Source organism: Nelumbo nucifera, chromosome 3 (genome assembly GCF_055504915.1).
Source record: "Nelumbo nucifera cultivar China Antique chromosome 3, China Antique-T2T, whole genome shotgun sequence".
In the NCBI taxonomy this organism is placed as follows: domain Eukaryota; kingdom Viridiplantae; phylum Streptophyta; class Magnoliopsida; order Proteales; family Nelumbonaceae; genus Nelumbo; species Nelumbo nucifera.
In genome coordinates this window covers 57,204,828-57,219,911 of record NC_142651.1, presented here as the reverse complement: position 1 = coordinate 57,219,911, position 15,084 = coordinate 57,204,828, and the positions used below count along the sequence as shown (strand labels likewise).

General features: G+C 37.6%; 1 protein-coding gene across 2 annotated transcripts in view; it reads left to right on the top strand.

Moving 5' to 3' along the window:
* LOC104602117 (uncharacterized) overlaps nucleotides 1-6,623 on the top strand; it is a 41,897-nt gene extending 35,274 nt beyond the window's left edge. For both annotated transcript variants that reach the window (XM_010265692.3, XM_010265690.3), the window contains exons 5-7: nucleotides 4,342-4,447; nucleotides 4,524-4,581; nucleotides 4,720-6,623. In XM_010265692.3, coding sequence (XP_010263994.1) covers nucleotides 4,342-4,447; nucleotides 4,524-4,581; nucleotides 4,720-6,303 — 1,748 coding nt within the window. In that variant the 3' untranslated portion in view covers nucleotides 6,304-6,623. The remainder of the gene's footprint in view (nucleotides 1-4,341; nucleotides 4,448-4,523; nucleotides 4,582-4,719) is intronic.
* The last annotated feature ends 8,461 nt before the right edge of the window (nucleotides 6,624-15,084 follow it).

The following is a 15,084-nucleotide window of genomic DNA, read 5'->3' as shown; positions in this document are numbered from 1 at the left end:
CGCAGAAACCAAACGTACCCTAAGAGGAATGGTAAACAAGTCCTTATTGGGATATAATAGGTTAAATGGAGTTCTCGTTGTCATGGACACGTGAAGGAAATTGGTTGATGAGGTACATAGCAGTGTGGATAGCATCTCCCTAGAAACGTTGGGAACATTGGAAGTCAGCATAATGCTTTTGGCCACCTTCAATATATGCCTATTTTTCCTCTCAGCAACCCCATTTTGCTGAGGTGTATGGGAACAAGTCTCTGATGGATAACCCCATGGTCAAGGAGTTATGAAGCCAATGGTTTTGCAAAGTACTCTTTAGCATTACCAGATCTGATAGATTTGATTTTGACCCCAAATTGGGTCAAAACCATCTGATGAAAAATCCGAGTTAGGGTAGGGACCTCATCTCGAGAGTGTATAAGTTAAACCCATGAGAAACAAGTGTGGTCATCAACAAACAGCAAAAAATATCTATATCCCCCCATAGCAGTGATGTGATATGGTCCCCATACATTAGAATGCACACTTTCAAAAGGAATACTACTTTTATTGCTTAAAGAATAGGTTGTTCTACAGTGCTTTGCAAGTTCACAACTTTCACATTTTAAACTAGACATTTGAACTTAAACAAACTAGGAAATAAACTCTTCAAAGACCTAAAAGACAAATGACCTAGCTGATTATGCTAAAGCATAACCTGGCTTACAGACTGAGAAACTAATGACCTCCCCACTTCTCTATCTTCCCTATGTGAATGTCCTCTAAGCAAGTAAATTCCATTCGTCTCATGGCCAATCCCAATCACTTTCCTTGTCTCTAGATCCTAAAAAACACGCTGATTAGGAAAGAAAATCACTGAACAGTTTTGATTTTTAGTGATACTACTAACTTAAAGCAGGTTGGTACTAAGTTTAGGAACATGCAAAACTGAGGACAATGAAATGGCACCAGACAATCTAGTGTTCCCTTGCTGGAAATGGGAACAAGGGAGTCATCAGCAATGGACACTTTGTCTCTGCCAGAGGATAAACAATAAGTATTAAACAATGAGGATAAGCTAGTCATATGATTAGATGCACCTGAATCTATAACCCAACAAGGTTCACTGTTACTTGGGGCTGAAACATGATATGCTAAAGCCCTTGTACCTGAATGAGAAAATGCAGAAGTGGAAGTAGCAGATGTAGCCGGTGGTTAAGATGAGGGTGCTGATGTGCCAACTTCACTTTCCATTTTCCAATTGAGTCAGGGCAGCTCGAATAGCAGCTAAGGTGTCCAAGGATGTGGTTCTTGTGCTAGAGGATGAAACACCATCAGTAGTAATTGCCACATTGGCATTCCTTTTTTTGTTTCTGAGTTTTGTTGGAATTAGATGTGGATACAGCTTCCAATATGGGTCCTTGGTATGCTTTGGTTTCTTGCAATGATCACAAACCAACTCCCTCTTGTCCTCTTTCTTCATATCCCTTTCTTTGTCACCCCCAAACTTTAGTTCCATTGCTGCTAGGGTTGATTCCATAGGCTGATACTGTAGCATAACCTTTCTCCTACATTCTTCACTGTGCACTAAGGAATAGGTCTGAGACAAGGTCAAACTCTCCCTAGTGAGAAGTTGCCTCACAATGTCATATTTTGGATTCAGACCAGCTAGGAATTCAAAAACTCTATTGGTGTCAACCTGTTTTCTGTATGTCTGTGCATCCTTCTAACTTTCCAACTCAATTGTCTCTAGGTGATTAATTTCATGCCACAAAGACTTCAAAGTAGAGAAGTAAACTGAGACTGGTTTCTCTCCTTTCTTAAGATTATTGACTTCACATTTCAGTTCATAGGCCCTAGCAACATTAAGTGGCTGAGAATAGGTTTCTCTCATGATGTCCCAAATTTCCTTGGCAGTTTTGGCCCACAAGTAATTTCGGCTGATATGAGGCTGCATGGAATTGCACAACCAAGCCATGACCAAATAGTTCTCCTGAACTATTTGGCATATATTGGGTCTTCCTTAGCTGGTTTCTTTACATCCCCCATTACATAGCCTAATTTCCCTCTACCTCCAATAGCCATCATAGCTGATTGGGCCCACTCCAAGTAATTTGATCCATCAAATTTCACTGTGGTAATCTGAAAGGTATTTTCAATCATGTTTCTAGCCCCCAAAACACCCTCCCCTTGACTTTTTAACTCAGTTCCTGCCATCTCTACCAAGAATTTATCACAAAGAACTGTTTTTTATGCTGAAACAAAGGTAATTAACACCCTGAAATTGCTAACAGCCAACTTGGAATGCTGAAAAAGGTCTAGCAAACACCTAGAAATTCTGAAACAGGCCTAATAATCTTCAAAAAATTCATTACCAACCAATCTGGAATGCTAAAAACAGATCAACTGTTACCCCAGAAACTACTCACAGTCAGACTAATAGGATTTAAAACAGAGAACTGGTCGTGGGTTTGGGAAAACCTTAAAGAAAGACTAGTAGAAATCAGAAATAAACAGCCGCTCCTTCCAGATCACTCTTATCAGTTTCTGATTGGTGTCGATTTCAAAAAAAGATTGAAACTTACCCAAAAAAAACTAGCCGTCACTTCCAATCCTCAGTCTGAACCCTAATCTTGAATTTCTTTCCTTCCCCCTCGTTCTTCCTGATCATCGGACTCTTTCCAAGGCTCTATAATCTCTTGAAAAACTGCTGCACTCTACCAATGATCTCCAAGAACCAGCTGATTGATAAATCTTGCTAAAACTTCCAAGTTCCAACCCTAGGAAGTTCCCATGTAGTCGGCCTAATTAGACTCACATGAGAAACCCTAGGTTGGCTCTGATACCAACTTGTCTAGTAGAGACTGATCAGTTCTACTCTAGATGGGAATTCAACAAGAAAAGTTAGAGAATAGAAGAGAAAGAAGAGAGAGAGAGAGAGAGAGAGAGAGAGAGAGAGAGAGAGATATCGAAAGGAAAAGAATTCAGAGAAGAGTGTGGATTGACTTGCGCATTGCCGCCCCACTCAGCTATTTATATTAAAGATTTAAAATATAGAAAACTTACATTATTGTCCCTACTTACATAACTATCAGCAACTAAAGAATAACAGAAATAACCTACTAACACTACTAACATGCTAACAGCTATATAAATGGTATGCTAACAGCAACATAAATAAAGATATTATTGCCCTACAACTCTATAGTCTCTGATACCAATTTTTATCAATGTTCAGAGAACTGGACCGGGCATAGAACCGGAGAAGGGAGAGGTTCACAGGTCAGAGGTTCGACCGGGGTCGAACTGTGATGATGTGGCAAATACATATATATACTATGGGTCATATAAATACTATATATAATATATTTTACAAACATTTAATATACTTAAATATGGTGGATGGATGGTAAACTTCTTAATTTTTAAAACAAATGACTAGGGTTCAAGCCTTTTAATTTACATTTTCTTTAAAATACGTGCATAATAATGTAATATGTACAATAAAGAGTCATTATTTAGCATAAGCAAAGAGATGGATTAGTGGTAATTATGTAATCTATATAAATAAGAGGTTTTGTGTTCAAATCTTATTAGCAACATTTTAAAATTTCACTTATGTATGGACCCGGGCGGTTTCATAAAACCGGGACCGGTTCACTGGTTTTTTGGTTAAATTGGCCGGTCAGCTGGTTTTCACTGGTTTTTGAGCAAGTCCGGTTATTGGAGTGTGGCCGAACTGGTCATGGCCTCGGGTCACGGTTCAGCTGGTTCGACTGTCTGGTCTGGTCCGGTTTTCTAAACAATGATTTTTATGTATTTGACCAACACATGAAAAGCCCTATGACTGTTGGAACACATAAAGCAAGCCATTTAACCATTAAGAACAAAATAAAACTGTATTTTTTTGCATGGTAGCAATATTATCTAATGGGATGCTATTATTATTGTTATGGCTCCTGGGTTTGGGGAGAAATAGATAATTTTCTCTCCATTTCCTGTACCAGATATCTATCTGGGAATTCTCAGGTGCACACCATTTTTCTATCATTTATAGTAATCCTACTCTTTTCATTGACATTGTTTCCTAGTTTATACTCCCTCTATTCTAGCATTGTGCTAATATAGCTTTCTTCCTTCACTTCTGACACACCAAATATTTTCATGTACTTACCTTTTGAGATTATGTTACTTGTAAATTGTAATTACTTCTATGGTAATGAACATAGATGAAATAGATTTCCCTTTCTTTTCCCTAATCCTCAAAGTTAGAGTGACAGCGTCAGCATATTTTTGTTTGTCAATTAATGGATGCAACTTCAGTTATAAACACAATGCTGCAGTCAAGTCATGTTTTTGAGTTTTCAGGACCTCAGTACAGGTACAAAGAAGTATTTATGAGAAAGAGACAAAAATTATGTCAGTTAGCTGCAGAAGCATTAGCTCTGGAGGCTGATGAGTGCTGTTCAAAGGGGTTAGAAATAGCTCAATCAATGAGTTTTCTGTTATCTCTTTGTCTTCTGTTATGAAATTGATACAAATTTGCTCAGGTATGATCTGGTTTCAGTGCTACTTCAGCGGCTGGTCCCTTCAAGCAAACCAAGCCAAGTATGATCTTTCAGTTCCATGGATGGATATGGAACTTCTCAGTTGTCACATTATTATCTTTCATCATTTGCCATAAGCTTATGTTGAACAGGAAATCAATTCTTTTGCGGACTAGAACTGAAAATCAACTTTTTGTAGAGTTGCAAGGTTCAAAGTCTAAATCACGTGGAGTTGGACAACAGACATCAGTTGCTTGATTCTCATGACTTGGATATCCACTTCAAGGAACAGTCAAAGGATCCAACTATAAATCAAATGGAACCTATAGCTCAGCAATACTTGGATGAAGGTTTATTGGATTGTTGGTCCAAGCAATCCAGAGAGGTCATCCCTTCACCGTATGACAAAGTGGATTGTGATTCTCTTTCAAATGTGTCTGCAAATGAAATTCTTCTTCAGTGCAAGCATGGTCAACCTAGTTTCATTTTAGATGTTGGGAAAAATACGGTTTTGCACACCAAGAAAGAACCAGATTTTGGTATTGATCCAGGTAATACATTGGATCGGTTGTTGGAGCCATCCAAATTTGAGCACTCTGCTTGTGAAAACTTTTCTTCTAATTGGCACTTCTGGAAACAGTCACCTGGCCCAATTCAGAAGTTCAGTTCCCAAGAGCTGGATGAACTATATGCTCTAAATGAACCTACAGTAGGAACAAAACAGAGTACAAAATTCCTGGGTAAAGAATTATCAGTCACAAATTATGGATGTGTCACACTGGATCAGTTGTTGGAGCCATCCAAATTTGAGCACTCTGCTTGTGAAAGCTTTTCTTCTCATTGGCACCTCTGGAAACAGTCACCTGGCCCAGTTCACAAGTTAAGTTCCAAAGTTCTTGATGAACTCTATGCTCTAAATGAACCTACAGTAGGAATACAGCAAAATACAAAATTTCTGGGTTGGGATGACAAGGATATGAAAAACAAAGCAGTTTTGTCTTCTATTTCTCATGATATGATGGAAGACCTAAGTCCAACTAGGACAACTTCATTTGGAGATGATCAGCAGTGTACTTTGAACAGTAACTTTGACACAAATTCTTTACAGATTAAGCAGAAATCTTTCTCTACCATGCAACTGGAATGGTACAATGACTCTTCATCTATCCTTGCCATTGATTGCTCCCCAAAAATCAGTTTATGGCCATACTTCCTTTCAGAAAGTCATCCCAAAGAAAGACAGTTTCCAGATGAAAAAGATTATTCAGTTGCAATGCCAAATCATTTTCTGATGTCCTTGTGTTCTGAAAATTATCTTGCTCAAGACTGCAAGGGCAGCATTCTCTTGAATCCTATGATGAGTGAAGTATTCAAAGAAAAGCTTTATCCAAATGCCGATACTTTGCTACATTCTGGTCTCAATTTAGATGTCAAATGGAAGAACCTTTCAATTACTGATTTCTTTAGAAAAAATCAGTTATCAAACAATCCTGATGTCCAATTTGTTGGGAAGGAAACAGAAGGTTTATCTTCTTTCATGCTTACTGGAGATAAAACCAAAAGTTGCCTGGACAGATCAAGCTATGCAAAGAACCAAATACACTTTGCCGAACTTATGTCTAAGTTCCAGGATCTGTCATCCTTTAGTTTCAGGATATCTCTGAATAAGGAGGAAGCCTGCCCTTTTCTTTCTGACAGATCAAGTTTGGATGAATCTGAAAGAGAAATGTCTTCTGACTATAGTGAAGACATACATCTGATGCTTCCTAGCTTTGATCCATGATTTTTCTCAGGCTTGCTAAAGATTGGCTCTGGTTTAAAATTTGTATTAGGTATCTTCTATCACCACACCCCGCTTGATAATTTCTTTGTTTTGCTTTTGATAGGCATTACTTCTGGCTAAGTTTTAGATGAGTGTTGCACTTGTATCACATTTTAGAGGGACTCGAATGTTCATATGCTTTGCAGTTCTAATCATAGTCCAAATAGCATGACAACTGAGAGCATGTGAGCCTTTTCTAGCCCGTCAATGTTAAATTATACTCTAAAGGCTCCTCACAAGATTGAGAAATAAAAGGGTCATCACCAGCCTAATAATAGGAATTGGGAGAGATGGGTTACTATAAATTTTGAAAATAAAAATTCTAAATTGATCATTCCATATTTCCATTTAGGCTCTCAGTTTGGAAGGAGTACAAATACAAATATGTACAGTGCATATGCATACAAAATACAAAGTTTTGTACTCTACATATTTGTATTTGTACTCCTTCCAATGGCAAGAGTACGGATACAAATATGTACAGTGCAAATACATACAAAATATAAGGTTTTATACTCTACATATTTGTATTTGTACTCCTTCCAAACTGAGCCAAGGCTGTGTTTGGTTACAACGCAAATAAGTTTGCACTGATGCAAAACCATGGCAGTGCAAATGATTTGAGTGTAAATTCTGACCTATTTTTGTTTTCAACTTTTAGCTTATTTTGTTTGGTTGCAATACAAATGTAGTAAATTAAGACATGAAGCAAAATAAATTAAAATCCAAAACAAAATTAAACGAGAATTTGCATTTTTTACATTTGCACTCCCATGCATTTGTACTAGTGCAAATAAAATTGCACTGCAACCAAACACAGCCTTAGGTACTAATTACCAAAACAAATGGTCGGCAAAATGTCATGGATCTTAATGCATCTGTCAAATAATGGTTACCAAGCAATCTATAGAATAGCTTCTGAACTATTCTTTCAAAAAGGGGTGAAAGGAAATAAAGTCAGGTAAATAATGGATCTCCTGCACTCCTTAGAGATAAGGGAACATCAAACTTGATGCTAGACCTAGACCAGAAGGGTGTAGGAAAAACAGAATTGAAAATATTACAGTAAGTGTTGGCAAAACAAAAACATAAGCTGGTTCCTTTCTTATCTCACAAATGCTTTGAAATGTTTTTCATTAAGCATTTTGATTAAAAGATTTTGTTGCAAACAACTGAGTAAACTGGCTTAATTTTTCCTTTCCTGTACACTACACCAAACACCCTCTCTTTTGCTTGACAAAAAAAGCACCCTATTTACTGTTATCAATATGTAGACCAGATTTACTATTTTCAGTTGGAAGGTTGTTACAACTACTTTCCGTGTCAAGTAACAAAAATGTAATTGCAACCCTTAATCAATACACATCTATACATCATTTTCAGTATTGGTCATCTGCTTCTTTAGTGTGTGTTTTCTTGCTCCATGAAGTAATAATTGCTCATTCTTTTCTTCTGGCTCATGTAGAACCTTAACTCACATGGTTCAGTTTGGGAAGCAGGGTTGGCTGTCATTAACACTAGTGAACAAAATGGAACACCTTGTCATCAACCATCTAATGTACCAGAACACCAGTATGTGTCAATAACCGCTTTGATCATAACTTTGTTTCATGTGAGATTGTGAGGGCCCATTCCATTCTGATAGGTGAAGACGAATGCAATACAGTGTCCATGATGTCTTGATTCAGCAGTTTGTATCTGGTAGTTGGTACTAGTAAGAGTGTAGGATTTAAAGAGCTTCCCTTGCATAAACAGCTGAGCACTCGGCACTAGGAGGTTGTTGGGCTACACCCCACCTTATCAATGCACTATGTTTTTTATGCCTCTCCTGCACAAGTACGAGTCCTCTACAGTTCAACATTTAATTATCGGGCCAATCACCCTGTGTTTCGTCAGCTCTATATGCACGGGGTCCCATGCATCAGGCTGACATAGCATCTCATGATTGGCCCACTTCTTGTATGTCTTATTTAAGTATGCCATTTTCATTCCTACTATTGTCCGTGAATTAGAGATGTAACCCAGATTAGGTTATCCTGTGGGTTGAGGTCAACCCTAAGCCTGACCCAACAGAATCTTGAAATCAGGTTGGAATGGGTTGGAAACTTGTCTATTTAACTTGAAAATATATACACAGATAAACTACCACAACCACATTCATGCAAGTTCACATATTATATATACACATTATGGTAATATTTTAGGGAAAAAAACACCACCCATCCTCTCCACTATTCTTCTCACAATAAACATATTTCTATACATAAATCAATACATTTTTCAATAATAGAGTGTACAAGTACAACACATTAGGTTCTGTTTTGGCTGGGTTTCTCAAGGCATCAACCCTTATCCAACCCATTTCTAATTGGGTTTTGCATTTTTCAACCCTAACCTTTTTTTTGTGTGTTGGCCGAACCCAAGTTGTAGTCTATGATCATGGACCAGGCTAGGCTGGGCTGGGCCGTGTTACAGCTTTTAGGCCCCCACACCCAGCCTGATATTATATTTTATTACTATTTTTATAATAAAATATGAAACATTTATCTATCAATTACTAATAACTACTACTGCTATATGAAAAATAATTTTTTTGGTAACAACTAAAAAAAATAAAAGAATAAAGATGAACTATAAGAACTTTTTCAAAAAAAAAAGCGGTCTACTTCAGATTTTACGGATAGGAAGAATGGCATTTTATCATTTTACTGAGATGCAGGGATGGAGAATATTAGCTTTATATTCTTATTTTGTTATTTTTTTAAACTTTGTTTTGTTTATTAAATTCTTTGAGGCTCTTGATACGAAACCGAAACGAAACTCACCGTAGATTGATAACGTGAGCCGGTGAGTTAACACAAGACGTCTACACTTCTCGCAATACAGTGGGCCGATTGTCATACATCACGAATCACGAAAAATCCGTATACCTGGGTCCCACATGTCAGGCTGATGTGCCATATCATCATTGGCCCAGTAACATGCTGGAGGGGAGACACGCCACCTGTCACGCGTCGTACTTGTCGCCTTCAACCTCCCTCGAAACCCGCTTATCACTTTCTTTATTATTCTCGGTGGTCCCCACCCCTCCACGTCATCTAGCCCACTTGGTCCTCTCATGTCAGTCTCTTTTAAGGCGCTCGGCTACGGACTTCGGGGTTACCCAAATTCTTTTAACGAATCTCCATTCCTTTCACACCCCTCCATTCCACAACTTTTTCCACCCATAAAATCTGGGTCACTTTTAATCCGGTTCTTTTTCAGAATGGAGATTTCTAGAGAGTACTGGGATGATCATGGCCGGGCTTAGCAGATATGATAAAAGAGAGAGCCCATGCCGGGCCTGGACCTAAACAGTCTGACCCAAGTTAGGGATTATCATTTATAGCCTAGCCTAGTTCAGCCTGAAAACATCCAGGCTTGGGCTTAGGTTTGTGTCCAAGCATAGCCTAGGCCAGCATACACCCACATATAAATAGTTGGGATCTCGCGCTAACTCTTCCAACATGATCTAACACTGCCATCTCACTAAGAAACTGGGACCCATTAAAAAACTAGGATCCACCATGTATGAGATTGAGATGTGTGGTAGCAGTTCATGTTGGAAGGGTATTGGAACGTATCTTGTTGGCAGATGATCCGAATAACATAAATTTTACACATATATTAAGTAGCATAAATTCCAAATATAACCCTTCTATTATCCTTCCAAAATTCCAATTCCATGCTGATCCAAACACAACCTCGATGGTTTATACTTTATAATGAATTCCTAACTTCACTTGATCACTTTGCATTCTACTTCCATTCCATTAACAAATCAGTATTTTCAATTACTTCTATGAAAGATGATTGAGAGAGATGAAAATTATTAGAGAGTCTACTGTATGTATTTTGTTTTTAAGGAATGTCTCCAACATAAAAGACATAGTCAATTCTACATTATAATAAAAGGTGGGTAGAGATTTCACTGAGGATTCTTGGTGGCCCCCCGTGAATCAGCTCGTCTCACTCTCACACCATGCTTGGATGTTGGTTTGGCGCTTCTGCATGGATGCATTGACCAATTTTCTTTTCAATGGGGAAAAGTGAAAATCAGAGTTCCAAAAAAAAAAAAAAGAAAGGGTTTAGTGGGGCACCAGTTTTCTTGGCCCCACGCCAGCCAAAAATGAACCTGAAAGGCTTGGTTTATTGTGCTAGGTTGAACTTCTTTACCCTAATCTCAGTTCTGTCCTGATAGCAAACTACATATCCCTCAAAATCCTCACTCTCTTGCCACCAAACGGATGTAAAGAAATAAAATTCTGAGTTAAATTAGAATTTTGTTCAATGATTTGAGGAAACCGTTTGATTGGTTGATTTGGCTGAACTGAATTGCTTATCTATTTGTCTTTTAGTGAATAAGCAATTTAGTGTGGTGTAAGTTCCGTGATTGTTAAATGACATGTTGGGATCACTACTCTATCCATCAATATTTTATTGCATGACTATTTATCCACTAAAAAACAAATCAATAAGCAATTGAGTTCAGCCAATTCAGCAATTACCAAACAGCCCTTAGACATGATGACTGAATTGTGGTAATCACTTAATCAAGTCAATGTTTTATGGTCCAGCTTTAAAAAAAAAAACAAATTAAATTTGAATAGGAGTATATCCAAATTCAATCTAATAAGAATCTAAAATACTGAATTAAATTATGACCCTGTTTAATGCTTTTAAGTAACCATTGTTGATTTGGCTGAATTGCTTATCTTATTGTCTTTTAGTGAATAAGTGTAAGTTCCTTGATTGTTAAATGACATGTTGGGATCACTACTCTATCCATCAATATTTTATTGCATGACTATTTATCCACTAAAAAACAAATCAATAAGCAATTGAGTTCAGCCAATTCAGCAATTACCAAACAGCCCTTAGACATGAAGACTGAATTGTAGTAATCACTTGATCAAGTTAATAGTTTTATTGTCGTGCTGCCGAAAAAAAAGGTCAAATTGAATTTCAATAAGGGTATCTCTGAATTCAATCCAATAAGCATCTAAAGTTACGAGTTAAACTATGACCCTGTTTAATGCTTTTAGGCTATGTTTGATTTGAAGGAAAAGGTAAAAAAAGAAAGGGAAAGACAAGGAAGGCTTTACAAGGTTTATAAAGGTTTCCTTACCCTTCCCTTCCTTTCCCCTACTTTTTCCTTCAAACCAAGCACTGCCTTAAGGAACCATTTGATGATGGTTAGTTTGGCTGAACTGAATTGTTTATCTATTTGTCTTTTAGGCTATGTTTGGTTTAAAGGAAAAGGTAAGGAAAGGAAGGGAAATATAAGGAAACCTATACATATTTTGTAAAGGTTTCCTTACATTTCCTTTTCCCTACTTTTCCTTCAAACCAAACACAGCCTTAATGAATAAGTAATTAAGTGGGGCGTAAGTTCCTTAATTGATGAATGACATGCTGGGGTCACTACTCTATTCATGAATATTTTATTGCATGATTATTATATCCACTAAAAAGCAAATCAATAAGCAACTGAGTTCAGCCAATTCAGCAATTACCAAACAACCCTTAGACATGGAGATTGAATTGTTGTAATCACATGATCAATTCAGTAGTTTTATGGTCGGGCTTAAAAAAAATTCAAATTGAATTTGAATAGGGTATTATCCGAATCCAATCCAATAAGAAATTCCGAATTAAATTATGACCCTGTTTAATGCTTTTAAGGAACCATTTGATGATGATTGATTTGGCTGAATTGAATTGCTTATCTATTTGTCTTTTAGTGAATAAGTAATTATGTGGGGTGTAAACTCCTTAATTGATGAATGACATGTTTGGCTTACTACTATATCTGCTAAAAAGCAAATCAATAAGCAGTTGAATTAAGCCAATTCAAAAATTATTGATCACTACCTACAATACAACATCATATCAACAAAGCTCATATAAGCAATCATGTAATCAAAACTACACCACTACTCGGACAATTCATCCAACGCACCAACTAAGCTATCCCTCAATTGGTTTGAGCTATATATGAATTTGATCCAATAAGATAATAAAATATCTAAATTTGACCCATTTTCATATTAGGGGTATAAAAATAGAATGAATCTATGAAAAGGAAATAAAAATATAAATATACCATAAAAAGAAAATATCAAATCTTAAAGAATGTTAATTATAAAAATGGCAATCAAATTGGGTTGCACATTTGCACCCTAGTTTATGATCAGGTTATATCCAAAATCGATCCAATTAGCAAACAGATCATTATTCGACCCGATTATGGTTACATGGATATCTGAACCCGACTGTACCATTTGAGGTAGTCCAAAAGATGTGACATGGGGCCCAAAGGGAATAATGAATGGCTAAGAAAGCATCATTAGATAAGAAGTATAAGATCCAGTCCCACCAAATTGTACGGTCCAGATTGGCATATAGATGAGTCTAATATGTGTTGGTGTTACTATGGTGTCATGTGTACACGTTCGTGATTCCATTCAAAATGCAAGGGCAATTCCGTCATCTAAGCCAACGGTAATTCTACCTATTAATTTGATTCCCGCTTACAGTTTACAAGGACAAGGACGTAACTTCAGTGAACGGACGAATTCGCATCTGCTCCATACAGAGCGCCCCACCCGCGCCCAACATGCACATCTCAGCGTGCATTGGGAATATCTCCCACAGTTTTCATTGGGAAGTGTCCCCTATGCACGGTTGGGATGTGCTATGGGAAGCAGAATGCGAATTTTGAACGGACGGGACGCCCTTTCTCGCTCTCTGCTTGCTTAAAATATTTAATTATATTTTAATCAACAATTAAACCATAAATAATCAAATTAATAATCTTAATTTTATTAAATAATTATGCTTTCAAAGCAGAAGATTAAACCATATTGTTCTCCATATATAGCTGCAATAAATGTAGGCAGAGTTTTTGTGGGTAGGAGATCTGGACTTTTCAAAGCATGATTAATACGAGTCCCCATCCTATGAATCCGTGGATTCACGAAACATGTGAACCCGCCAATGAGACCAAATTGCCTAAGTATTAGACATGTTCATGGGTCGAGCTGGCCAGGCTCAGGCCGAGCTTTCACTCTATATTAATAGATTTTTTTAAGGCCTGAGCCCGAGCTCGGCCCGACCATCAGGCCTACAACTTGGGCCCGAGCCCGAAATTCAGCCCATATTGTTACTATTACTACTGTTGAAGCAGCTGAATAGAGAGAGATAAATTATAAAGAAAAGAATAAAAATATATATATTAAATTATAAATATTTATATATATATATATTAATAAAATATTATATTATTTATATAATATATAAAATACATATTATATATTTTATAAAATATATAATGCTGAGTCGGGTTAGGCCAGGCTTGGGCTAGGCTTTTTTGACAAATCCCGAGCCCGGCCCGAAATACAATCGGGCTTACTGTATTAGGCCCAAGGTCAGGCCCGCAGGCCTAATTACATGACCAAGCCCGACCAGGGTACGGGCCAGGCTAGGTCGGGCCATCGGGCTATCCGACCCATGAACAGGTCTACTAAGTATAGATGGACTAACTTTAACGGGGTTTTGGCCGTTAATTGGGTATGCGGTTGAACCAGGGAACAAAATGACAAAAATTAAATTAGCCCCCTCACATTTCGAACCCTCTTTCCCCTTTTCTACTTTTCTCTTTTCTCCCGGTTGAATCAGAGTACTCTCTTTTTCTTCTTCTTCCTACAAAGGTGTTTTTAATTCTTTCTTTGGACAGATCGAAGGTGACCTTGAAGCATCCATGACAGTTTTGTAATAATAAGAAGAAGAAGCAACTGAGGTTTGGGGTCACCTTTTATCTAGAGGTGTAAAGTGGGCCATGCCGATCCGGCATAGCATGGCCCGTGGGCAGCCCATGAAAAGTGTGGGCCGTGCCGTGCTGCCCTACGGGCTATTACGGGCCATGCTGCCCTCCCCGATGAAATTTTTGGGGGTCGTGGCCTGTGCGGGCCAGACTGACTCGTGGGCCAAGCCTTGGGTCAGGTTGGGCTGTGCATCGGGCCAAAGCTATTTATTTAAAAAAATTGATAAAAAAACTTAAAATTTTAATTTTATATGAAATACACAATTGCTTATATATACAATAATTAAATAAATTAGAATAATAAAATTAAAAAAATATTTATTTTATTAATATATTATATACTATATCTTATTATACAAATATATAATATGTATATATATATACCGCGGACCACAAGCGACATGGCCTGCTTAGTTGTGTTGTGCCATACCGGCCCGTGGACCTAAAACCCCAGACAGCATGATCTGCATGATCATGCCAGACCGGTCCAAATTTGTGCCAAGCCACGAGCGGCAGGGCCCAATTTACACCTCTACTTCTATCCACCCTTCATTACAAAGTGGACGCCATTAACATCTTTGCAACTCTAGAATAATAACTTTACGGGAAAAATTCCTCCTAATATTGGTAGATTGACAAATCTCACTGTCCTCTTCCTCTACAATAATCACTTCTCAAGTGTGATACCCCTAGAGATTGGAAACCTAAAAAACTTGCAACAACTAGACCCATGGTGAATGCTCTCACAATCATAGGTCATATACCTCGCACGATTGGAAATCTATCAAAGCTTGATTTCTTACAGCTTTTCTACAACAATTTGACTGGAACGATTCCGCTGGAGATTGGTAACATGTCATCATTACGGACGCTTGGTC